This window comes from Schistocerca americana, chromosome 5, assembly GCF_021461395.2.
Source record: "Schistocerca americana isolate TAMUIC-IGC-003095 chromosome 5, iqSchAmer2.1, whole genome shotgun sequence".
NCBI classification, from domain to species: Eukaryota; Metazoa; Arthropoda; class Insecta; order Orthoptera; family Acrididae; genus Schistocerca; species Schistocerca americana.
The window spans coordinates 705,105,172-705,130,182 of NC_060123.1; the positions used below are offsets into that span (position 1 = coordinate 705,105,172).

The window sequence follows — 25,011 nt, forward strand, 5'->3', positions numbered from 1 at the left end:
ATTTGAAAGAGATTATTCCAGTCTACACTGACAAGAGCTTTCTCTAAGTCTACAAATGCTAGAAACATAGGTTTGCCTCTCCTTAATACTCAGAGCATACTATGAGCATACTGACTAGGGATTCCCACACATGTAATGACAATGTATGGAACTGAGTCTTTTGGGAACATATACTTTGAAACTGATCTCAGAGGGATTGTCAATGGCATACAAGCTTTGTAAACAAACCTCTATACAAACAGTGACTACTGTGCAATAGGTGTAATACAAATCATAGACCTACAAGTAGAGATTCATTGAACGAAACATATCTGGTTGTCAAATGGGATTTAAAAGTCCTTCGATAACTATCCTAGTATAATGTCATCAAAATATCCCCACAAAAATTAGAGAAATACTGTTCATATGTAAAGGCTCTCAGTGGCACTGAGGTTAATGTCCAGACACTTTTGGATGATACAGTACCCTAAGTTGAAGGTAGAAAAGCAAAAAAGGTGCATGAGTCTTGAAATTTTACTAGTGTAATGAGTATCCCAGGGGATATTGGGACTTTATCCAGATGAAGTCAACATCTAGCCATAATATTTTGACTGGCAATGAGGGAGAGATCTTCAGCTGGGTTGTGGACTGGTGCACATCACTGAGTCTGTACCAAAAATTGGCATAGTGCCGCACATGTGTTGGTTGTTCTTCCTAACTGCTCTCTGTTCCATTTCGCACCCTAGATGTGACCCTGTCTGACACTTGCAGAAATATGCATAATGATGGTATTTCAGGCATGCCTCGTATTGAATCACTGGCCTACAGAGGTGAAATTCAGCAGTCAAAATAATAAAATTAGTTTTTATTAGATGTGGTATTAACCATACAATTTTGTCTTTGTGAAAGTTTTAAAGAAATTACTCAGTCCATAAGTTATCAGGTTGAAATATGCCATTGTGGTTAAAAAATCTTCCAACAAACTATTTCCACAGATTCTTTAATAATTCAATCTCAGCAGGATCTTGTTGACGCCAACATTTTTGTGATAGAATGATACGTAATGAATCAAACAATGGAAAATCCAGGATGGAATGTAACAATTCCAGAGAAGGAGTGTTTCTACTGGCCATATAGCAGAGATGCTGAGTCACGATAGGCACAACAAAAACATTCACACAATTATAGCTTTTGGCCATTAAGGCCTTTGTCAACAGTAGACACACATACACAGATGCGCACACACACTCACACAAACACAACTTGTACACACATCTGCAGTCTCAGAGAACTGAAACCACACTGCGAGGAGCAGTGCATGGTAAGAATGGCGACTGGGTGGGGTAAGGAGGAGCCTGGGGTGGGCAGGGGGAGGGATAGTATGGTGGAAGTGGCAGGCAGTGGGAGGGGATAAGAAGCAGAAAGGAGAGAAATAAAAGGAAAAGAAATTAAAAGCCTGGGTGTGGCATTGAAATGACAGCTGTGTAGTGCTGGAATGGGAACAGGGAGGGGGCTGGATGGGTGAGGACAGTGACTAACAATGATTGAGACCAGTAGGGTTACAGGAATGTAGGATGTATTGCAGGGAAAGTTCCCACCTGCACAATTTAGGAAAGCTGGCGTTGGTTCGAAGGATCCGTATGGCACAGGCTGTGAAGTAGTCGTTGAGATGAGGGATATCATGTTTGGCAGCATGTTCGGCAACAGGGTGGTCCACTTGTTTTTTGGCCACAGTTTGTCGGTGGCTGTTCATGGGGACAGACAGCTTGTTGGTTGTCATGCCTACATAGAATGCAGCACAATGATTGCAGCTTAGCTTGTAAATCACATGACTGGTTTCATAGGTAGCCCTGCCTTTGATGGGAGAGGTGATGTTAGTGACCAGACTGGAGTAGGTGGTCGTAGGAGGATGTATGGGACAGGTCTTGCATCTAGGTCTATTACAGGGGTATGAACCATGAGGTAAGGGATTGGGAGCAGGGGTTGTTTAAGGATGGATGAGTATATTGTGTAGGTTTGGTGGATGGCAGAATACCACAGTAGGAGGAGTGGGAAAGATAGTGGGCAAGGCATTTCTCATTTCAGGGCAAATTGAGAGGTAATTGAAACCCTGGTGGAGAATGTAATTCAGCTGCTCCAGTCCCAGATGGTACTGAGTTATGAGGGGAACGCTCCTCTGTGGCCAGACTGTGGGACTTTGGGAGGTGGCGAGAGACTGGAAAGATAAAGCAGGGGAGATTTGTTTTTGTACATGGATGGGAGGATAATTACAGTCAGTGAAGGCTTCAGTGAGACCCTCAGTATATTTTGAGAGGGATTGCTCATCACTGCAGATGCGATGATCTTAGGTGGCTAGACTGTATGGAAAGGACTTCTACCTGCCCCAGCCTCCTCCTTACCCCCACTGAGTTGCCACTCCCATCATGCGCTGGTGCTGCTGCTTGCAGTGTGGTTTCAGCTCTCTGAGACTGCAGACGTGTGTGCAAGTTGCGTTTGCATGTGTGTGTGTGTGTGTGTGTGTGTGTGTGTGTGTGTGTGTGTGTGTGTGTGTGTGTGTGCGTGTGTGTCTACTGCTGACAAAGGCCTTAATGTCTGAAAGCTATAATTGCGTGAATCTCTTTTTTGTGCCTATCATGACTCAGCATCTCTGCTATATGGTGAGTAGCAATTTTCCTTCTCTGGTAATAATACATAGTGTGGAACCACAAGGCTCAGCTATGGCTTATTCACTAGGTTGTGAAAGGTGAATGGCAAAAATGTCCCGTCCACCTTTAATTATTGTATGGGTACTCTCAACAATATAGGTTTTGCCACATTGACATGATCTTCTGTAAACTCCAGTCTTCTACAAACCCATATCATTCTTTATCATGTTGAGAAGAGCACAGGTCTTTGTAAGTGGCAGGATGATTACTTTAGGAATCTGCCTAATTTATATGTAATGGTTGTGATGAAGCAAGCTGGGATCTCTTTACTTCCTCTCATTTTGCCATCTGCCTCCTTAAATCCCCCCCCCCCCCCCCATAGTTACCTTTAACATGCATGAGTATAATCTGCATTTCCATGAAAGAGGAAGGTCAGCCCTCAGTCTTAAGAAATATAGCACCAGATCTGATTTTGTGCTTAGTTTTGTATATGTAATCAATTTCCTAATTTATTTTGACTATTCCTAGTTAATATCTTTTGTTATAGGGTGAAACCAGTAATTATTTCGTGACAAAAAATTTATTGTTGACTTATAAACCAATATATCTTCTGTAATAATTATGAACATTACAAAGAAGAACTATTAGAATTCTTAAAGTATTTATTTGGCTCCATTTGAAAACATATTAGCAAAGCCATACCTTAATTAATTCAAAAATAATTACGAGGTTTGTAAAAAGTATTGTTTTTTATAAATATATATGTTAATTTCATTATTTAAACAAATAATATGGCCTAATCTTTCTGACAGAAGGAACTATTAAAAACGAGAAATTTTTCAATGTATTCAGTTAATTGAATGAGTTATGTTTTAATTGTAATTTCTGTAAATTAAACTCCAAACAACATATAGTTTCAGTACCTATTATTGTGAAGATATATAATGGTCCAAGACAGTCAGTCCCTGGCCAATTTTCAGAGGGAAATTATGTACTGTTTCAATTAACAGCAATGCAACAACTTAACAGTGGAATTAGTGAAACACACATAGGCCATGTGTTAAAATAATGACAGTGTCTGTTAAGTTTATTTGTGAAATAGTGTCACACATACAATATTTTCTGCAAGAACTGTGAAATGTGTGGTTAGGTTTTTCTGCTTATAGATGTTTAACAGAAAAGTATTGTAGCAGTATCCTGATGTTTGCCTGCAACCTATTAATGTTTATTAAAATTTACAATAGTGAACTGGTCACATACCTGTGTAATATTGGGGAATTTTGAACAGTGAAAGTAAAGAACTGTTAAACATAACTGTGCAAACTGTCAGCTACATCAATTACAGTATTCAGAGCTGAACTTCCATCCCCCATTTTTCAGCCAGTATAACAATGCAGTACATCAACATTGAGGACTATCAATGATGAAATAAAGCAGGTGAACATCACATGGTATGCACATGTGAGAAGTTAGCCTTGGACTTGAACAGATCTGTATCCTCTCTATCTTACACCATGACTTTATCATCTTAATGTATCATGCATAAAGAGCAAACATCTCCTAATATGCTTGCCCACACATTTTTATAGTTACTGACATTATTAGCCATGTACATCGGTGATTTACTGAGGCTGGGCACAGCAGAGAAAACTGACAGGTTGCCCTGTAACTACACTGTGAATCATAGATACTGTTATATATATCGTATGCATGTCTCAGATGAGTTATGTATGATAAAATTTGGCACGTCTTTTATCTTTATTTTTCAGGTCTGGACATGTTCAGAATGTGAGCAAAATCAGTTATCATTGTAAAAATTATATGAATAATATTTCAGTTATTGCAGATTCATCTCCACTTGACATCTTGTCAATCTTTTATACTGAGATTATGGCATTGGAACAGTTAATTGATAGAACATTTGAAGTTCAAGAAACTTATTGTTAGTAATATTTGTTCATGTAATACTATGGAAGAGAATTACATTTTTAATTAATCAAAATCAGATATAGGTCCTCCTTCCTTATCAGCACTTGCTACATATTATGACATAGAAACTAGAATCAGTTGCATAAGTCTTTCCATGCTATCTTACCTTCTTATAACATCCTGTCCATAGAGGAGCAACATTTGATGGATAAAAGTACTCTCTCCTCACATTGTTTGAAATATCATAATCCAGCCAGATACCTACATCGTCATGCCAGAAAACCTCTGTCACAGCATCTAACCATTCATTAGCTTTGGTGCAGTAATACTGAGCTTTCTTATGATTATGGAGAGTAGAGTGAAACTTGCACAGAATCTCAGCATTCCAGTACACAAATGCATTCAGATCAACTGGGATAATATACTGTGTTTGTATGTTAGACAAATTTCCTGAAAAATTAAATTCATAAATTAAAATCAACTAGCACTGTCAACCATCAGAAAAAGTACAGATAAAATGTAATGGTTCAGATAAGATCAGTTAATATATATGTAATGAACATATCCTATTTATTTCTAATGTAATATCAGAAATGCTGAACTCTGTTTACAAATACTCTTTTACAAAAGAAAAACCAGGGGTACTGTCCCAGTTAAATTCTCACTCTGCTGTGAAAATGAGTGGTATAGGTGTTCGATTCAGTGGTGTTGAGAAACAGCTGACATAATTAAAACTGAATAAGGCCCAGACAATATTCCTGTCAGGTTTTAAACAGAATTATCCCTGTCAGGTTTTAAACAGAATTTGTAGTTGTGTTTTCCCCAAGTTTAATCATAATATATTAAGAGAAAAATAGTCATGTAATTTGAAGTAGCCACAGGTTACACTCATCTAACATGAGGGTGACAAAAGTTATCCAGAAAATTATCAACCAATATCCTAGACATCTATCTGTTGCAGAACCCTGCATGTTTTGAGATCAAACAGAATGACCTCCTCCATGGCAGCCAACATGGATTCTAAAAGCTACAAACTGGCACATTTCTCACGAGATTTCCTGAGTGTCATGAATGCAGGCAAAGAAGTAGGTAGACACAGTATTTCTCGACTTACAAAAAGCATTTGAGTCAGTACCAACATTTCGTAACAAAAGTATGATCACATGGGTTAATAAATGAAATTTTTGATTGGACTGAGAGTTTCTTGTTAGGAAGAATGCATCATATTTTCTTGGATGGAGAGTCATAAACAAATGTAGAAGAAACCTCAGATATTACCTAGAGAAGTGTGTTGGGGCATTTGCTCCCCATGCTGTTTATAAAAGACTTGGTAGACAATATTAATTGTACCCTCAGACTTTCTGCAGATATGTAGTTATTTATAATGAATTACTGTCTGAAAAAATGCTTTAAATTTGCAGAAACATTAATTGTGCACTCACAAAATGCAAAAAGTTTGTATCACATGACTATGATTGGAGGTGACTTCAGTCCACCATGTACAGACTTGGACATCTATGGATTCACTGCAGATTGTACAGAAAGACAGTCTTGTGAAATACTTTTGAAAGCATTTTCAGAAAACTGCCTTGAACAACTAGGTGACTGCCCACACACAATGGAAATATTTTAGACCCAATAGCGACTTTATTGACAGTATGAATATACAGACAGGGTTAGTGATACTGATGTCATCATAGTGACAATGGTTACTAAAGTTAATAAATCCATCAGGAAGGCTAGGAGAGTATTTATGCTAGAAAAGTCAGGTAAGCTGTTGTTAGCATCCCACTTACATAATGAGTGGACATCATTTAGTTCCAACATGACAGACAGAGAGAAATTATGGGAAAAATTAAAACTGACTGTAAATTGACTCTGGAGATGCATGTGTCAGGTAAGTGGATTAAGAATGGAGAGGCCCCTCTGTAGCTTAATAATCAAATTTGGAAAATACTGAGGAAATAGACTGTTGCACTCTTGATTAAAAAAGAAAGCACAAGCATCAACAGGGTAAAGTTACCAGAAACTCATTCATCCATAGGAAGATCAATGTGTGAAGCTTACAACAGCTTCCACCATCATGTCTTAGTGAAAGATCTTTCAAGAACCTGAGAAAATTCTAGTCATACATAAAATCACTAAGTGGGTGGAAGGCTTCTGTTCATTCACTTGTACAACAGTCTAGCAAAAAAAGGCAGGCTGAAGTATTGAATTAAACATTTAAGAAAGCATTCACACAGGAGGATCATAAAAACCTACTATTGTTTGACTCTGGTGTAGACTTTTGATGTCTGAGTTTTACCCACTATTCCAGCCTTTCTCACAGATTTTCTGTGGTGTAGAGATCAGGTGATTTTGCAACCCAATTGAGATGTAATATAGTGGGGGAGTGTTCAGAAACCAGTCAGATGTTCTTCCAGTGTGATGATCTTTGCTGTTGTCATCTTTGTGCCTATGTGTGCAATGGCCTCTGATGACCAACTACATGCATTCACTGCATGCAGTTCCATCACAATGTTCTCTCGCTAAGAGGTTGGGATGGACCTTCAAACACTTTCTGCAGGAATCATTGTGTTTGGAAGTGATTTTGATTCACAAGCCATGAAATGCATCTGCAGTCTCTCTCAGTTGGGATCCTTTCTGGCCACAGTTGTGACATTGCATTTTGTGGCCATGTGTGTTACACCACTGTTTGTAAACACACTGAACAACATGCTGCAAAACACCAACAAATGCAGCAACTGCTCATACTGTAAGTAACAGGAATGGTCAAACACGATGGCCCTTTTCCGCCACTCCATCACGTACTTACATTTACCGATTTTTACACTCAGTTTCTGCTTGAAACGCAAATGTCTCACTGAGTGTTCTGCCTTATGATCACATAGAGGCAGTGCATGTGTGGCTGAGCTCATGACTCAGTCACTGCAAAATGTATAAAGGCTTAACTATTCATTTGTGTGTGCACAGTGGGGTCATTAATTTCTGGTGAGCTTAGATGGTACTTTGGGAGGCACCCGATCTCATGCATTACACAATGATTAGTAGAGTATAGATGTAGGTGAAAAATTAGGCTATGTAAGGAAATATGTTTTTAGCAGAGTCATGGATATCCAATAATATTATTTTTTTTGGGGGGGGGGGGGGGGGGGGTGGAGGGGGGGAGGGGGGATGGAAGCTAGACTCTAAAATTGTGACTTTTTTATATGCAGGGTGACAATTATTGAACTACATGAATAAAACGTAAATTCATCATTTTGATTTTCAGCTGCTTGTGTTGGCCATCTTTGCAGTTAAAACTGTTGGATGTGAGGTCCGCCAGTTATCCAAAACACCGCTTTTTCTCAGTACCCAAACATGTTTTGGAACCACTGTGTCATCATCAGTGGGTTTTCGTTTTTATTTAATCAGTAATGTGACCGTTTTTATTATGATTATAAAAATATGTGCATCTTTAGTTCAAACAATAGAGCATTCCATTTTGTAAATACCTTTACATTTGCTGTGTATGAATTTTCTGGATCACTCGTGTGTTAATTACTACATGTAGCTTGTCATTTGTAACCAAACAATATTGATGAGAAAGTTTTTGCTGGGAGTTAACCTATCTTCCAGAATGTAATTTAGTTTGTCGCAATGTTTTCGCACCTCTATTCATTTTTACTTATGTTTTCGTGTGGCAAGCACTTCCATTCTCCACATCATGCTGAGGTGTTCTGATGCACATGTAAATATAACAAGTATTTTCCACAAATAACATAGTAAAATACTTTCCACTTCACCGAAACACAGTGTGATTGTGGTTTGTTGTATGTCCCAGACCAGTCAGTGTTTGTTTGTTCACCAAAGAGTTTGGCACCAAATTTTAATTTTGTTTGCATTTTATCTTTGTGTGTGTGTGTGTGTGTGTGTGTGTGTGTGTAGACTTTATCTGTTTGTGCTGTATTTATTTGTAAAGTTCCTTTAATGTGTTAAGTAGATGTGCCTATGTAGAGTGTAGTGCATTCACTTAGCCTTTACAAATGTCTGCTTGTGTCTGTGTATGTGCGGATGGATATGTGTGTGTGTGTGCGAGTGTATACCTGTCCTTTTTTTCCCCCCTAAGGTAAGTCTTTCTGCTCCCAGGACTGGAATGACTCCTTACCCTCTCCCTTAAAACCCACATCCTTTCGTCTTTCCCTCTCCTTCCCTCTTTCCTGACGAAGCAACCATTGGTTGCAAAAGCTAGAATTTTGTGTGTATGTATGTGTTTGTTTGTGTTTCTATCGACCTGCCAGTGCTTTTGTATGGTAAGTCACATCATCTTTGTTTTTAAATATATTTTTCCTGTGTGGAATGTTTCCCTATTATATTCATATAAGTAAAAACAAATATAGATGTAAAAACATTTCGACAAACTAAATTACATTCTAGAAGATAGGTTAACTGCCAGCAAAAACTTTCTCATCAACATTGTTTGCTTGCAGATGACAAGTTATCTGTAGTAATTAACACACAAGTGATCCAGAAAATTCATGCACACTAAATGTAAAGGTATTTACAAAAAGAAATGAACTATTGTTTAAACTAAAGATGCACATAATTATATAATCATTTAACAAAAATGTTCACATTACAGAGTAAATAAAAACAAAAACCCACTGAGGATGACACAGTGGTGCTGAAACATGTTTGGCTACTGAGAAAAAAATGGTGTTTTTCATAACTGGCATAGCTCACACCCAACAAAATGTAAATTAGTTACAACCTACGGAGCATACACACTTTATCCAACATTTAACATCACTACAGATATTCAGATATGCCTGCCATCATTGGTGATGATGTGGTGCACATGAATATTGAAATTCTGCTTAACCCGCTGAAGTATTGGAACACTGATGCTGTTAGTGACCTCCAGAATGGCTGTTTTCAGATCAGCAGTGGTTTTGGAGCTATTGCCGTACACCTTGTCTTTAACATAGGCCCACAAAAATGAGTCAGTAGTGTTCAGATCCAGAGAATATGGCAGCGAATCAAGGCCAACACCAGTAGCCTCTGGATACCCCAGAGCCAGAATGCATTCCACAAAGTGCTCCTCCAGGACATCAAACACTCTCCTGCTTCAGTGGGTTCAAGCTCTGTCTTGCATGAACAACATCTTGTTGAAATCAGGGTCACTTTGGATAATGGGCATAAAGTCACCCTCCAAAACCTTCACATACCATTCAGCAGTCACCAAGTAATATTCTACAGATTAATCCGTGACTGGACATATCACACCACACAGTCACCTATTGAGGGTGAAGAGACTTCTCTATGGCGAAATTTGGATTCTCAATCCCTAAAATGCACCATTTTTGCTTATTAATGAACCCATCCATGGCCAACTGTCCAGTTTCAACATCCTAGCCAAAACCGTTCAGAAGTTACGCCGATTTTATTTCGTACAGTTCAGTAATTGTCAGCCTGTAAATGAACTGTTGAGTTTCAGAACACTGTACTCCAGATTCCAGGGATAGGGATTGTCTGAGTTGGGGGAATGGTGGTTGGGTGTCAACTGCCTCCTCAGGGCCCCCTTGCAGATGCCTATGAGGAGAGTGCTACTGGTTTATTGTTAACGAACTGTAAAGGTTTTGTTTCTAAGCATTTCTCCTCTTAGCAGTGTTGAGTCCTTCTTATCAGCTTCATGTGACTGAGTATACTTCTACATATCTGTAGTGTTATGAGTTTTGAAACCCTGCATTACGGCAATCAGTGCTTTGTTAAGAGATTCTCGATTTGGTCTTTTTCCTGATTCAGTTTCTAACAAAGAACATTCTACCCATACATTACTGTACTGGTTGGTAGATAATCAAACAGATTTTTCAAAGTAATTGACTTTCTGCTCTTGTGTTATGTTCATGCCAAGCTTTACACATAAGCAAAATATCAATCATATTAATCTCCAGAATTTTTTGATCATTTTGTCTGTGTGATGTGTTTGACATATAAGAATGGAAGTTTAAGTTCTCTAGATTTGTAGTTTTGATGTTCAAAACACCTCATTTGTGTTTCTTATGTAAATTGTTCAGTATGTGCCAAATAAGGTCCCAGCACCTCTCCACAAGCCTTGTTTTATGATTCTCTGGAATTATATCTCTCATTTAATATTTCTCAGCTCTGTAGTAGAGATGATAATTTCTTGCAGCACAAGTGCCTTCGTGTTCTTTTCTTTTTCAGCATATAGTTCCTACAAGATAATTAGTAATCAAATATGCAGTTGGCTGGTATCTGATGCAATTGCACTGGTTAATGCTTTGAGTTGGTCATTACTGTAGGATAATACCTGTCCATGGCAAGAGAGCAATATAATGAAAGTTAATTCCATTATTATTTAAACAAACAGTTCTTAAACTCATATTATGTAAGTTCATTTTATCGTTCTCTAATTAAACTAACATTAAACTGTAATTCTGCACATACATGCTTACCATGGTAACATGAAAACAGCTATTCTTTACATATGTACAAAGTATGCTGCACACCCACTTGTGTTATGTAAAATGGCATCCCTGCTTGACAGTTAAGGCACACCTCTCTCTCTCTGTCTCTGTCTCTCTCTCTCTCTCTCTCTCTCTCTCTCTCTCTCTCTCTCTCTCACACACACACACACACACACACACACATATACACACACACACACACACATCACAAATTCACTCTCTCTCATATATCTCTCTGCACAAACAAGAGGATTAACCTATCATCATTATTTATGTTAATTTTTGTACTTGACTTTCTGTTTTTATACAGTTTCAATCATAGCTGATTTTCTTCTAAATGAGTTTATTAATATATTAATAATTAATGGTATCAAAAATTGTCTTATCATTCCTCCTTCCCCATCCCATATGGACGCCCATTCTTTTTTTCTATCCCCTCCCTGTTTACACCTTCATTTCTACCTTTGTTTCCTTTTCTCCCCTCCCTCTCACTAGCTGTTGTATGTTCTATCCTCTGAACTCTATTTATCTTGTTACACAGCCGTTGTATCATCTGTCAAAAAATCTGCCTCACCTCATGTGTCCTTTCCTACCTCTCCCCACCTTTAGCTACCCAGGCAACTGCTCACAACAATCAACTATAGCTGAGAGGCTGCCTTTCCTCTATTTTAGATGTTATTCCATCCAGGTATTTCCATTGTTGTTATATAAGGAAGTGCTGTTAGTGGATGTAAGAAATGACAAATGTTAAATTATTTCAGTCAGCTTTAGAGAATCAAAAAGGCATAATAATTATTGTTTACCAGCATTGGTTTTGTCTTTAATGAACCATCGTCCAGAAAAATCCCATCCGGACTCAGCTCCTGACTTTATTTGGTAGTATATATTTTCACGTGCTTCATTTGTTGATGCATACTGTGCTGTCTCAATATCATCTCTGGAAAAAAATATTCAACATGCATAACTGATCACATTAATATGTCAATAAAAATAATCAGTTTTGAAAATATAATGTAATTTGATAGATAAAGAAATCTACTCACTGATTGGTGGCAGAAGAACACTCATACAAAGATATTGAAATTTGCAAGCTTTGAAGCCAGTGGCTCCTCTTTCTGGTAGAAGGATTGAAGGGGCAAAACATGGGATGAAGAAAAGTTGTAGGAATTGGGGAGCATTTGGAAAAGTTGGTTCAGGGGAGACTTAACAGATGGGATTAGAAAGAAGACTGATTATTGGGGCTGCACCATAGACATTTGAAAACATGAGAGCTTAAAGCTGCAAATTACGGTAATAATCAAGGCAGAAATTACTGACAAAACACTGCATGTGCTAATAAGACTGAAAGGCTAAGTTCTTCTGTACAGTATCATGATTTATGTAGGCTATGTTTCTCAGCTTAGTATTTTTGAGAAACAATTCTTTCTACATCTACACCTCAATGACTACTCTGCAATTTATTCTTAAGTGCTTATTAACATGATGAGATAAAAAAATCTACTAACCAAGGGGCAGCAGAACATATAAATAAAGATATTGAAATCTACAAACTTTTGGAGTCAGTGACTCTTTCTTCTGGCAAAAGGGTTGAAGGAACAGGAAGAAGAATAAGGGGAATGACTGTTGAGCTATAGGAAATGGGGAGAGTTCAGAAAAGTTGACCAGAACACCGGGTCAGTAAGTCTCTTACTGGACAGGATGAAAAGGAAAGACTGATTGTAAGAGTCTGCACTAGATGAGATTTGAAAACCTGAGGGAGTAAAAGTGGAAGGTAGCATAATAAACAAGGCAGAGATTACTGACAAGACATAGTGATTGAGTTAATAAGAGTGGAAAGCTAAGTGCATTTTATGTGATAGAGATCAGAGATGGAGAAAAACAGTCTTGCTAGAAAGTAAAATATATATAAAACTAAAAGAGAGTGAAGAAAGTAATAGTTACTCAGAAGGAATACTTAGACCAAAGATATTAACATATATTAAGATCAGGTGGGTGACAACAACCAAGGACGTGCTGTAAAGCTAGTTCTCACCTGCGGAGTTCTGAGAAACTGCTGTTTGGGGGAAGAAACCAGATGATACATGTGATGAAACATGCACCAAAGTCATGATTGTCATGTTGTAGAGCAACAGGATATTGTGTGTTGCCAGTATACTCCCTCTGTCTACACCCATTCATCCTAACTGAGAACCTGGTGATAGTCATGTCAATGTAAAAGGCCAAACAGTGTTTACACGACAGCTGGTACACAACATTTGTTGTTTCACAGGTGTCTCTCCCTTTGATTATATAAGTTTTGTCAGTTATAGTGCTGGTACATGTGATGATAGAAGGGCGCATGTGGCAAGTAGCAAGTCACAGTGGTAGGAGCCATAGGGTGAGAAAGTGGGTGCAGAGGGATCATAGGATCTGCAGAACTCCAGGCTCTTTGTTCCCTAAATGGGGATAACTCCATCATTATCCTCCCAGTAGACAAGAGATCTACTACTGTCATTCTTGATTGGTCTATGCCAGCTGTCTAACACCCTTGCATACAGCATCTACCATCAAGATGCTGCCCTGTAATACAAAGTGACCTACAGTCCCTCCTCAAAACATGGGCCCCTCACAAGGCCTAACAACTAAATTCATAGAACTTCTTACCTCGTCAAAACCACACACACCAACTTTTTACTTTCTCTGTAAGGTCCACAAACCCAGTCAGCCTGGCTGTCCCATAGTTTCTGGTTTCAAAGGATCCATGGAATGCACACTGAGGCAACAAAAGTAATGAGATATCTTCTAATATCATGTCAGATTCAACAAGTTGTTGGAAGTTCCCTGCAGAAATATTGAGCCATTTTGCCTCTGTAGCTGTACATAACTCCAAAAATGTTGCCAATGTAGGAGTTTGTGCACGAACTGGCTACTTGATTATGTTCCAGCAATAGTTGATGGGATTCATGTTGGGCACTCTGACTGGCCAAATCATCCCCTCTAATTGTCCAAAATGTTCTTCAAACCAGCCATGAACAATTGTGACCCAGTGACATGGTACATTGTTTTCCATAAAAATTCCACTGTTTTTTGAGAAGATGAAATCCATTAATGGATGCACAGTGGTCTTCAAGTAGCCACACATAACTATTTCCACTCAACAATAGTTTCAGTTGGACCAAAGGACCCAGTCCATTCAATGTAAATACAGTCCATACCATTATGGAGCCTCTACCAGCATGCACATTGCCCTCTTGACAGTTTGGGTTCATAGCTTCGTGGGGTGTGCACCGCACTGAACCGTACCATCAGCTCTTACCAACTGAAATTGCTACTCATCCAACCAAGCATCATTTTTCCAGTCATCTAGGTTCCAACTAATATGGTCATGAGCCCAGGAGAGGCACTATGTGTGATGTTGTGCTGTTAGCAAAGGCAATAGCATCAGTTGTCTAATGCTATAACCCATTAATGCCAAATTTCACCACACTGACCTAATGGATGTGTTTGTCATATGTCCCACACCAATTTCTGTGGTTATTTCACAAAGTGTTGTTTGCCTGTCAGTGATTAAAACTCTGTGTGAACATTGCTGCTGTCATTGTTATGTGAAGGCTGTTGGCCACTGCACTGTCCACAGTGAGAGTTAATGTCTGAAATTTGATATTCTTGGCATACGCTTGATAGAGTGGATCTCAGAATATTAAATTCCCTAATGATTTCTGAAATGAAATGTTTGATGCATCTAGCTCCAACAATTATTCCATATTAAAAGTCTGTTAATTCCCGTTGCGTGGCCATAATGATGTTGGAAGTATTTTCACATGACTCAACTGAGTACAAATGACCATTACGCCAATGCGCTGACCTTTTATAGCTCATGTGCATAATACTACAGCCTATGTGCATATGACTTATTACATGACTTTTGTCACCTCGGTGTACATCTGCCTTAGTGATCAACACCTGCAAGCTACAGTACAGAGACTTCCCTCCTATCTTAAAGTCACCAACCATTTCTAGATCATCTGAAATCTGACTCTGTCGCACTCCCACTATACACCTAAACATAATCAGTATTGTAGTTGTAAATTGTCATAGCTGCGTTTCAAAATAACCAGAGCTCAAAGTGCTAACAGAAAGCACTGAAACTCAAATTGTCATAGGTATGGAAAGCTGACTAAGGCTGGAAATAAGTTCATCTGAAAATTTTACAAAGGACTTCACTGTGTTCAGAAAGGACAGATTAAATAGAGTAAGTGATGGAGTGTTTATTGCTGTCAGAATCAGTTTACCTTGTAATAAAATCGAAATATATAGTTCTTGTGAGTTAGTACTGATAGAGTTTACACTTGAAAACTGGAATAAATTAATATTTGGTTCCTTTTACCAACCCTCTGACTCAGATGATACAGTTTGCAAACAGTTCAAAGAAAACTTGAATCTCATTTCAAATAGGTACCCCACTCATACAGGTATAGTTTGGCGGTGACTTCAATCTACCCTCAATATGTTGGCAAAAATACACATTTAAAGTTGGAGGTAGGCATAAAATGTCATCTGAAATCATTCTGAATGGGTTCTCAGAAAATAATTTTGAACAGTTAGATCAGGAGTGCACTTGAAGTTCAAATGTTTGTGAAAACATAATTCACCTCTTAGCAACAAATATTTGTGAACAAATAGGGAGCAGCATTATGGACAGAGGGATTAGTGACCACAAGATTTTGTAGCAAGACTGAATACCTTAACATCTGAACCTACCAAAAATAAATGTAAAATACATCTATTTAAAAAAGCAGATAAAAAAGTTGCTTGAGGCCTTTCTGAAAGACAGACTCCACTCCTTTCCATCTGAATATGTAAGTGTAGACCAGATGCAGTTTATCTTCAAAGAAATAGTACCAATAGTGATTGAGAGGCAAACACCAAATAAAATAACAGAGATAGTACTGATCCCCATGGAACACAACAGGTCAGAAGACATGAAATGTATTCTCAGTTGTGAATATGGACAACCATCAGTTGTATAATGGAAATACGATGATCCAAATTTGTGCTGGACCAGGAATCAAACCCAGATTTACTGCCTGTCACAAGTGATTGCCCAACCGTTAGGTTATCCCAGCATGACTCATTACTAGATCTAAACTTCCATATGTCATCAACAGTGTGTCTACAACCTGTACTTGTACATCCATTATGTATATTCCCACACAGGGGGAGGGGGTGGGGGACATTTTACTTGAAAGTTGCTTGCCCAGTGTCAGCAGATAAATACAATATTACAGTGATTGTGTTATTATTATGCATGCATCTCCAAAGGAATATTACATCCTAATTTGGAGTAATGTGCACTACAATATCCAATTTATCTGCTGATACCAAGCAAGTGCGCTTCAAATGGTGTGTCTCCCCTGTACAGTTATATGCATAATGGATGTATGAGTTTAGGTTGTAGAAACATAGTTGACAACATATGGAAGTCTGAGTCTGGCTGTGAGTCTTGCTCGGATAGCCTACTGGTGAGGCAGCTGCTACGATAAATGATAAACATGGGTTTGATTCCTGGGTTGGGTTGTTCGGGGGAAGGAGGCCAGACAGCGAGGTCATCGATCAATTCGGACTAGGGGAGGATGGGGCAGTAAGTTGGCTGTGCCCTTTCAAAGGAACCATCCTGGCATTTGCCTGGAGTGATTTAGGGAAATCACGGGAAACCTAGATCGGGATAGCCGGACACGGGATTGAACCGTCATCCTCCTGAATGTGAGTCCAGTGTGCTAGCCACTGTGCCACCTCACCCAGTAGGTTTGAGTCTTGTTTCTGCACTAATTTTCATTGTTGTCACTCCATTCTACAGCTGATGGTAGTCTACATTCAGAACTATGAATACATTTTGTGTATTTCATTATGGCTTTAGTCACTATAGTTCTTGTTCCTTCAGACATCCATGCAGGTCTGAAGAAACACTGCATCATAATTTAGAATAACATAGTGAGTGCAATATCACATATGTCAGAGCATTGTTGCAGAAGCAACAAAAAAGACATGTCAAATTTAAAACAATGCAAAACCATCAAGACTGGCAAAATGCTACACAAGCTCAAAATTTAGCAAGAACTGCAATGAGAGATGCTTTTAATACTTTCCACAAAGCAACTCTGTCTTGAAATCTGACATAAAATCCAAAGAGTCTCCGGTCATGTGTGAAGTACAGCAGTGGAAACACACAATCGATACCTTCACCATGTGATAGCAATGGTGATTTTACTGATGCCTGTGCCACTAAAGTGGAGTTACTTAATATGGTTTCCTGAAATTCCTTCACCATAGAAGGCAAAGTAAGTGTTCCAAAATATGAATCAAGAATAACTGCTAACATGAGTAGCTTAAACAATATTAGAGAAGGAAAGTTGCCACTCACCGAATAGAGGAAATGCTGAGTGGCAATAGGCCTATCGTGATGTGCCTCTCTGTGACTCAGCACCTCTGCTATATGGTGAGTGGCAACTTTCCTTCTCTAATATTGTTACATTCCATCCTGGATTTTCCATTGTTTGATGAGTAACTTAAAAGTAGAAATCCTAAGTGTGGCAAAGCAACTTAAATCACTTAATAAAGGTGAGGCCTCCAGTCCCAATTGCATACCAGTCAGGTTTCTCTCAGAGTATGCTGATACAATAACTCCATATGTTGCAATCATATATAACCAGTCAGTCATTGAGAGATCTGTACTTAAAGACTGGAAAGTTGTGTAAGTGACACAATATGCAAGATAGGACTGATACTGATGGAGGGCATCAAAGAAGTTCGCTGGACATAGTTACCTCATCAGCCTAGTTCAAGAGCAGATTTCCTGGGCCATAACATCCAGTCCTGATACTGCTGATCCCTCCAAAACACAACTTAGTAGTACAAATCTTGTCACTCAGTATTATACGGGACTTGAAAGTATTAATCAGCTTTTTTGCATGGCTATCTTTACAAAAAAATCATTCCCTGAAACGAGGTCTGTTCTGTCTCACATTTTTCCCACCACACCTAGAATAGCTTTTTGTTGCCCTCCAGTCTCTGCAATATCCTTGTCAGATCCTGTGCTTCTTCTGCACCCATTTCCCTACTCTACTGCTTGTATCGCTGTGATCATCTCCATTGTAGACTTGCACCTCACACCCTTCTATCACCCCCTGTACCAGACCTGTAACTGGCAAAATATATGCAATCAAAGGGAGAGAACCCTGTGAAACAAGAAGTCATGTACCAGCTGTCATGTAAACACTGTTTGACCTTTTACACTAGCATGACTACCACCAAGTTATCAGTTAGGATGAATGGGCATAGGCAGAGGGTGTATACTGGCAACACACAATATCCTGTTGCTCTACAACATGACAATCATGACCTTGGTGCATGTTTCATCACATGTACCATCTGGATTTTTCCCCCAGACACCAGTTTCTCAGAACTCCACAGGTGAGAACTGGCATTACAGCATGTCCTTGGTAGTCGTAACCCACCTGCCCTAAATTTACGTTAATTTCTTTGGAGTAATAATGGAAAATCCAGGATGGAATGTAACGGTATTGTGAAAAGGAAAGTTGCTACTCACCATATAGCAGTGATGCTGAGTCTCAGATAGGCATAACAAAAAGACTGTCACAAATATAGCTTTTGGCCAGTAAGGCCTTCATCACAATTAGGTGACAAACACACACATACACACTCATGCAAACACAACATACACATCACTACAGTCTCAGGCAACTCTGCAGTCTCATGCAACTGTGGAAACAGTGTGAGCAGCAGCACCAATGCATGATGGGAGTGGCAATAGGGTGGGTTAAGCAGCAGTCTGGGGTGGGGAGAGGGAGAGATAGTAGGGTAGGGGTTGTAGACAGTGACATGCTGTTGGGAGGCATGCAGGGATGAGGTGGAAAGAGGGTAGGGCAGCTATCTGCAGTTGGGAGGTTAGACTGAGAGCAGTGGACAGATGAGGGATGGGGGGCCTGGGGGGGGGGGGGGGGGCAGCAGAAAAGGAGAGAAGTAAAAAGAATGGGTGTGATGGGGAATGATGGCTGTACAGTGCTGCAATGGGAACAGAGATGGAGTTGGATGGGAGAGAACAATGACTAATGAAGGTCGAGGCCAGAAGAATTATGGGAACATAGGAAGTATTTCAGGGAAAGTTCCCATCTGTGCAGTTTAGAAAAGCTGGTCATGGTGGGAAGGACCCATATGGCACAGGCTGTGAAGCACTCACTGAAATGAAGGATGCCATGTTTCACCGTGTGCTCAGCAACAAGGCAGTCCACTTTTTTTCTTGGCTACAATTTGTCAGTGGCCATTCTTGCAGACTGTCTGCTTGTTGGTTTCCATGCACACATAGATGAAGCACACTGGTTGCAGCTTAGCTTGTTGATCACATGACTGGTTTCACAGGTAGCCCTGTGTTTGATGGGATAGGTGATGTTTGTAACCAGACTGGAGTAGGTGGTGGTGGGAGGATGGATAGGACAGGTCTAGCATCAGCGTCTACTTCAGGAATGTGAGCCATGAGGTAAGTGGTTGGGAGCAGGAGTTGTGTAGGGATGGACAAGTAAATTGCGCAGGTTCGGTGGACAGTGGAATACCACTGTGGGAGGGGTGGGAAGGATGGTGGGCAGGACAATTTTCATTTCAGGGCATGACAAGAGGCAGTTGAAGCCCTGGCTGAGAATGTAATTCAGTTGCTCCAGTCCTGGGTGACATTGACATATGAGTGGAATGCTCCTCTTTGACCAAATAGAGGGACTTTGTGAGGTGGGGGGAGACTGGAAAGGTAAGGCATGGGAGATTTGTTTTAGAATAAGCTTGGGAGATAATTATGGTTCCTGAAGGCTTTAGTGAGACCGTCGGTATATTTCAAGAGGGACTGCTTGTCATTACAGATTTCATTACCGTGGGTGGCTAGGCTGTATGGAAGGGACTTCTTGGTACGGAAACGGTGGCAGCTGTCAAAGTGGAGGTATTACTGGTGGTTGGTAGGTCTGATATGATGGAGGTGCTGATGTAGCCATCTTTGAGGTGGAGATCAACATCCAGTAAGATGGCTTGTTGGCTTCAGCAGGAATAGGTGAAGCTAATGGGGGAGAAGGAATCGAGGTCCTGGAGGAATGTGGATAGGGTGCCCTCACCCTCTATCCAAATTGCAAAAATGTCATAGATGAATCTCAGCAAGGTGTTTAGGAAGGATTCCTCTAGATGGCCCATGAAGAGGCTGGCATTAAATGGTGCCATAGCCAAATTCTGGATTTGTTTGTAGGTAATGCCTGCAAAGGAGAAGTAATTGTGGGTGAGGATTTAGTTGCTCATGGGACTATGAAGGAGGTTGTTGCTTTGGAACCTGTCAGGTGTTAGGAAAGGTAGTGTTTGGTAGCAGTAAGGACATGGTCAATAAGGTTGCTAGTGTAAAGGGAGGTGGCATCTATAGTGATGAGCAGGACACCATGCAATAAAGAGACAGGAACCGTGCAGAGTCTGCGGAGGATATGGTTGGTATCTTTTATATAGGAGGGTAGATTCTGGGTAATAGGTTGAACATGTTGGTCTATGAGAGCAGAGATTCTCTTAGTGGGGAACAGTAACCAGCCACAATGGGACATCGTGGGTGGTTGGCTTTATGGACTTCAGGAAACATGTAGAAGGTAGGAGAACAGGGAATGATAGGGGTAAGCAGAGGGATGGACTCTGGGGAGAGGTTCGGGATGGGCCTAAGAACTTGAGAAGTGACTGGACATCCTCTGGATTTCTGGAATGAGGTCACTGTGCCAAGGTGTGCAGGTGGCAGAGTCCTTCTGCCAGATAATCATCACAGTTCAAAACAACAGTGGTGGAGCCTTTACACACAAGTTGTATAGTAAGATCAGGATCTGTTTTAGATGGTGGACTGTGGTTCTTTCTGTGGATGTAATGTTAGTTGCCATGTTGAGGGATTTGGGGAATGATGGTGAGGCAAGGTTCAAGGTTAAGAAATTCTGGAAAGTTAACAGGGAGGGGGGGGGGGGGGGATTTGGGGGCAATGGTGGTGGATCATGGGTGGATGGAGGAGTGAAGTGAGCTAGGCATGGTTCAGCATTGGTCTTTGGTTCAGTCTGATTGCTAGGGTTCATGGCAGAAAAGTGTCTTCACTGTAGAGACTGGGAGAAGGAGAGAAGGTGTTTAACAAGTTCTACATGATTGAATTTGGGAATGTGGCAATAGGTGAGGCCTATGGAAAAGACTGATATTTCTGTGGGGCTAAGACTTCTTTCCCTGTTATGTATCCTATGTTCCCATAACCCTCCGGGCCTCAACCTTTGTTAGTCATTGTCCTCTCCCATCTAGCCCCTTCTCTGTTCCCATTCCAGCACTACACAGCCCTCATTCCCACATCACACACATTCTTTTTTACTTCTCTCCTTTTCCATTATCCCCCTCACCCCTCCCCACCTCTCCACTGCCCACCGTCTAACATCTCGACTGCACATAGCTGCTGTATGCTCTTTCCACTTCATCCCTGCATGCTCCGCAACAGCATGCCTCTGACTGCTGACCCTACCCTACCATTCCTCACCCCAACCTTTTCCTTACCCCCATCCAGTCGCCATTCCCTTCATGCCCTAGTGTTGCTGCTCACTGTGTGGCCTCAGTTGCCTGAGACTGCAGTCATGTGTGTGTGAGTTGTGTTTGCATGAGTGTGTATGTGCATGTTTGTTGTCTAATTGTGATGAAGGCCTTACTAATCAAAAGCTATATTTATGAGAGTCGTTTTTTTTTTTTTTTTTATCTGTGAACCAGTATCTCTGCTATACTCTGAGTAGCAACTTTCTTTTTTACAATATTGTTTCTTTGTTCTACATGTTTCTTCTGTGTAACTGTTGCTTTCTTCAATCTATTTTAGTTTTCTATATATTTAACTTTCTGATATGACTATTTTTCGCCATCCCTGATTCTACCACATACAATGCACTTAGATTTTCACTTTTATTAACTCATGCACAATGTTCTGTCAGTAATCTGTGCCTTGTGTATCATGCTACCTGCCACCATTATGCTCTCAGATATTCAAATCTTGTCCAGTGCAGACTCCTACAGTCAATCTTTCTTTTTCACCCTGTCCATTAAGCCTCACCTGACCCTGGGATCTGGGCAACTTTTCCAAACTCTTCCCATATACTGTGGCTCAGCTGTCTTCTTCCTTTATTCCTATTCATTTCCCTTCAACCATTTTGCCAGAAGGAGGAGTCATTGGCTCCAAAATCTTGCACATTTCAATATCTTTATACATCTGTTCTCCTGCTGCCACTTGGTAAATAATTTTTTTTTATCTGAACATGTTAATAAACACTTAAGAGTGAATTGCACCATAGTCATTTAGAAGTAGATGTAGAAAGAATTGTTTCTCAAAAATACTAAGCTGAGGCACATACCCCACATAAATCATGATACCATCTCCAAATTATACTTGCAAAACAGATCAGCTACCAGAATAAATAGTGGAAAATAAAAAAATAACTATTTTACTGCAAAGCATAGGTTATACATTTGCTTAATAAAGAATTAATATATCTAGAGAGATTCTTCACCCAGTACAAAAAATTATGGAAATGTATCTTAAGACAACTTTATGAATAAATTCACAATTTTAGACTAATGTTACAACAGTGTCACATGCAAATGAGAGTGCTGGATTTCATGTCATTATGTGTACAGGTAAGAGACATTTTGTTGTTGTTGTTGTGGTCTTCAGTCCTGAGACTGGTTTGATACAGCTCTCCATGCTACTCTATCCTGTGCAAGTTTCTTCATCTCCCAGTACCTATTGCAACCTACATCCTTCAGAATCTGTTTAGTGTATTCATCTCTTGGTCTCCTTCTGCGATTTTTACCCTCCACACTGCCCTCCAATACTAAATTGGTGATCCCTTGATGCCTCAGAACATGTCCTACCAACCGATCCCTTTTCTGGTCAAGTTGTGCCACAAACTTCTCTTCTCCCCAGTCCTATTCAATACTTCCTCATTAGTTACGCGATCTACCCAACTAATCTTCAGCATTCTTCTGTAGCACTACATTTCAAAAGCTTCTATTCTCTTCTTGTCTAAACTATTTATCGTCCATGTTTCACTTCCATACATGGCTACACTCCATACAAATACTTTCAGAAGCAACTTCCTGACACTTAAATCTATACTCGATGTTAGCAAAATTCTCTTCTTCAGAAACGCTTTCCTTGCCATTGTCCGTCTACATTTTGTATCTTCTCTACTTCCACCATCATCAGTTATTTTGCTCCCCAAATAGCAAAACTCCTTTACTACTTAAAGTGTCTCATTTCCTAATCTAATTCCCTCAGCATCACCCGACTTAATCCGACTACATTCCATTATCCTCGTTTTGCTTTTATTGATGTTCATCTTATATCCTCCTTTCAAGACCCTATCCATTCCATTCAACTGCTCTTCCAAGTCCTTTGCTGCCTATGACAGAATTACAATGTCATCGGCGAACCTCAAAGATTTTCTTTCTTCTCCATGGATTTTAACACCTACTCCAAATTTTTCTTTTGTTTCCTTCACTGCTTGCTCAATATACAGATTGAATAACATCAGGGAGAGACTACAAGCCTGTCTCACTCCCTTCCCAACCACTGCTTCCCTTTCATGCCCCTCGACTCTAATAACTGCCATCTGCTTTCTGTACAAATTGTAAATAGCCTTTCGCTCCCTGTATTTTACCCCTGCCACCTTCAGAATTTGAAAGAGAGCATTCCAGTCAACATTGTCAAAAGCTTTCTCTAAGTCTACAAATGCTAGAAACGTAGGTTTGCCTTTCCTTAATCTTTCTTCTACGATAAGTTGTGGGGTCAGTATTGCCTCATGTGTTCCAATATTTCTGTGGAATCCAAACTGATCTTCCCCGAGGTCGGCTTCTATCGGATTTTCCATTTGTCCATAAAGAATTCAAGTTAGTATTTTGCAGCTGTGACTTATTAAACTTTTCTTTGGGATTGGAATTATTATATTCTTCTTGAAGTCTGAAGGTATTTCACCTGTTTCATACATCTTGCTCACCAGATGGTAGAGTTTTGTCAGGACTGGCTCTCCCAAGGCCGTCAGTAATTCCAATGGAATGTTGTCTACTCCGGGTTCCTTGTTTCGACTCAGGTCTTTCAGTGCTCTGTCAAACTCTTCACGCAGTATCGTATCTCCCATTTCATCTTCATCTACATCCTCTTCCATTTCCATAATATTGTCCTCAAGTACATTGCCCTTGTATAGACCCTCTATATACTCCTTCCACCTTTCTGCCTTCCCTTCTTTGCTTAGAACTGGGTTTTCATCTGAGCTCTTGATGTTCATGCAAGTGGTTCTCTTATCTCCAAAGGTCTCTTTAATTTTCTTGTAGGCAGTATCTATCTTACCCCTAGTGAGATAAGCCTCTACATCCTTACATTTGTCCTCTAGCCATCCCTGCTTAGCCATTTTGCACTTCCTGTCGATCTCATTTTTGAGACGTTTGTATTCCTTTCTGCCTGCTTCACTTACTGCATTTTTATATTTTCTCCTTTCATCAATTAAATTCAATATTTCTTATGTTACCCAAGGATTTCTACTAGCCCTCGTCTTTTTACCTACTTGATCCTCTGCTGCCTTCACCAGTTCATCCCTCAAAGCTACCCATTCTTCTTCTAATGTATTTCTCTCCCCCATTCCTGTCAATTGTTCCCTTATGCTCTCCCTGAAACTCTGTAAAACCTCTGGTTCTTTCAGTTCATCCAGGTCCCATCTCCTTAAATTCCCACCTTTTTGCAGTTTATTCAGTTTTAATCTACAGGTCATAACCAATAGATTGTGGTCAGAGTCCACATCTGCCCCTGGAGATGTCTTACAATTTAAAACCTGGTTCCCAAATCTCTGTCTTACCATTATATAATCTATCTGAAACCTGTCGGTATCTCCAGGCTTCTTCCATGTATACAGCCTTCTTTTATGATT

At 39.9% G+C, this 25,011-nt stretch overlaps 1 protein-coding gene across 1 annotated transcript in view; it reads right to left on the minus strand.

The window, feature by feature from the left end:
• LOC124616645 (trehalase-like) overlaps nt 1–25,011 on the minus strand; it is a 319,925-nt gene that overhangs the window by 133,341 nt on the left and 161,573 nt on the right. The window contains exons 3-4 of the mRNA XM_047144973.1: nt 11,824–11,957; nt 4,720–5,003 (exon numbers count right to left, since the gene is read on the minus strand). Of these exons, the coding sequence (XP_047000929.1) occupies nt 4,720–5,003; nt 11,824–11,957 (418 nt within the window). The remainder of the gene's footprint in view (nt 1–4,719; nt 5,004–11,823; nt 11,958–25,011) is intronic.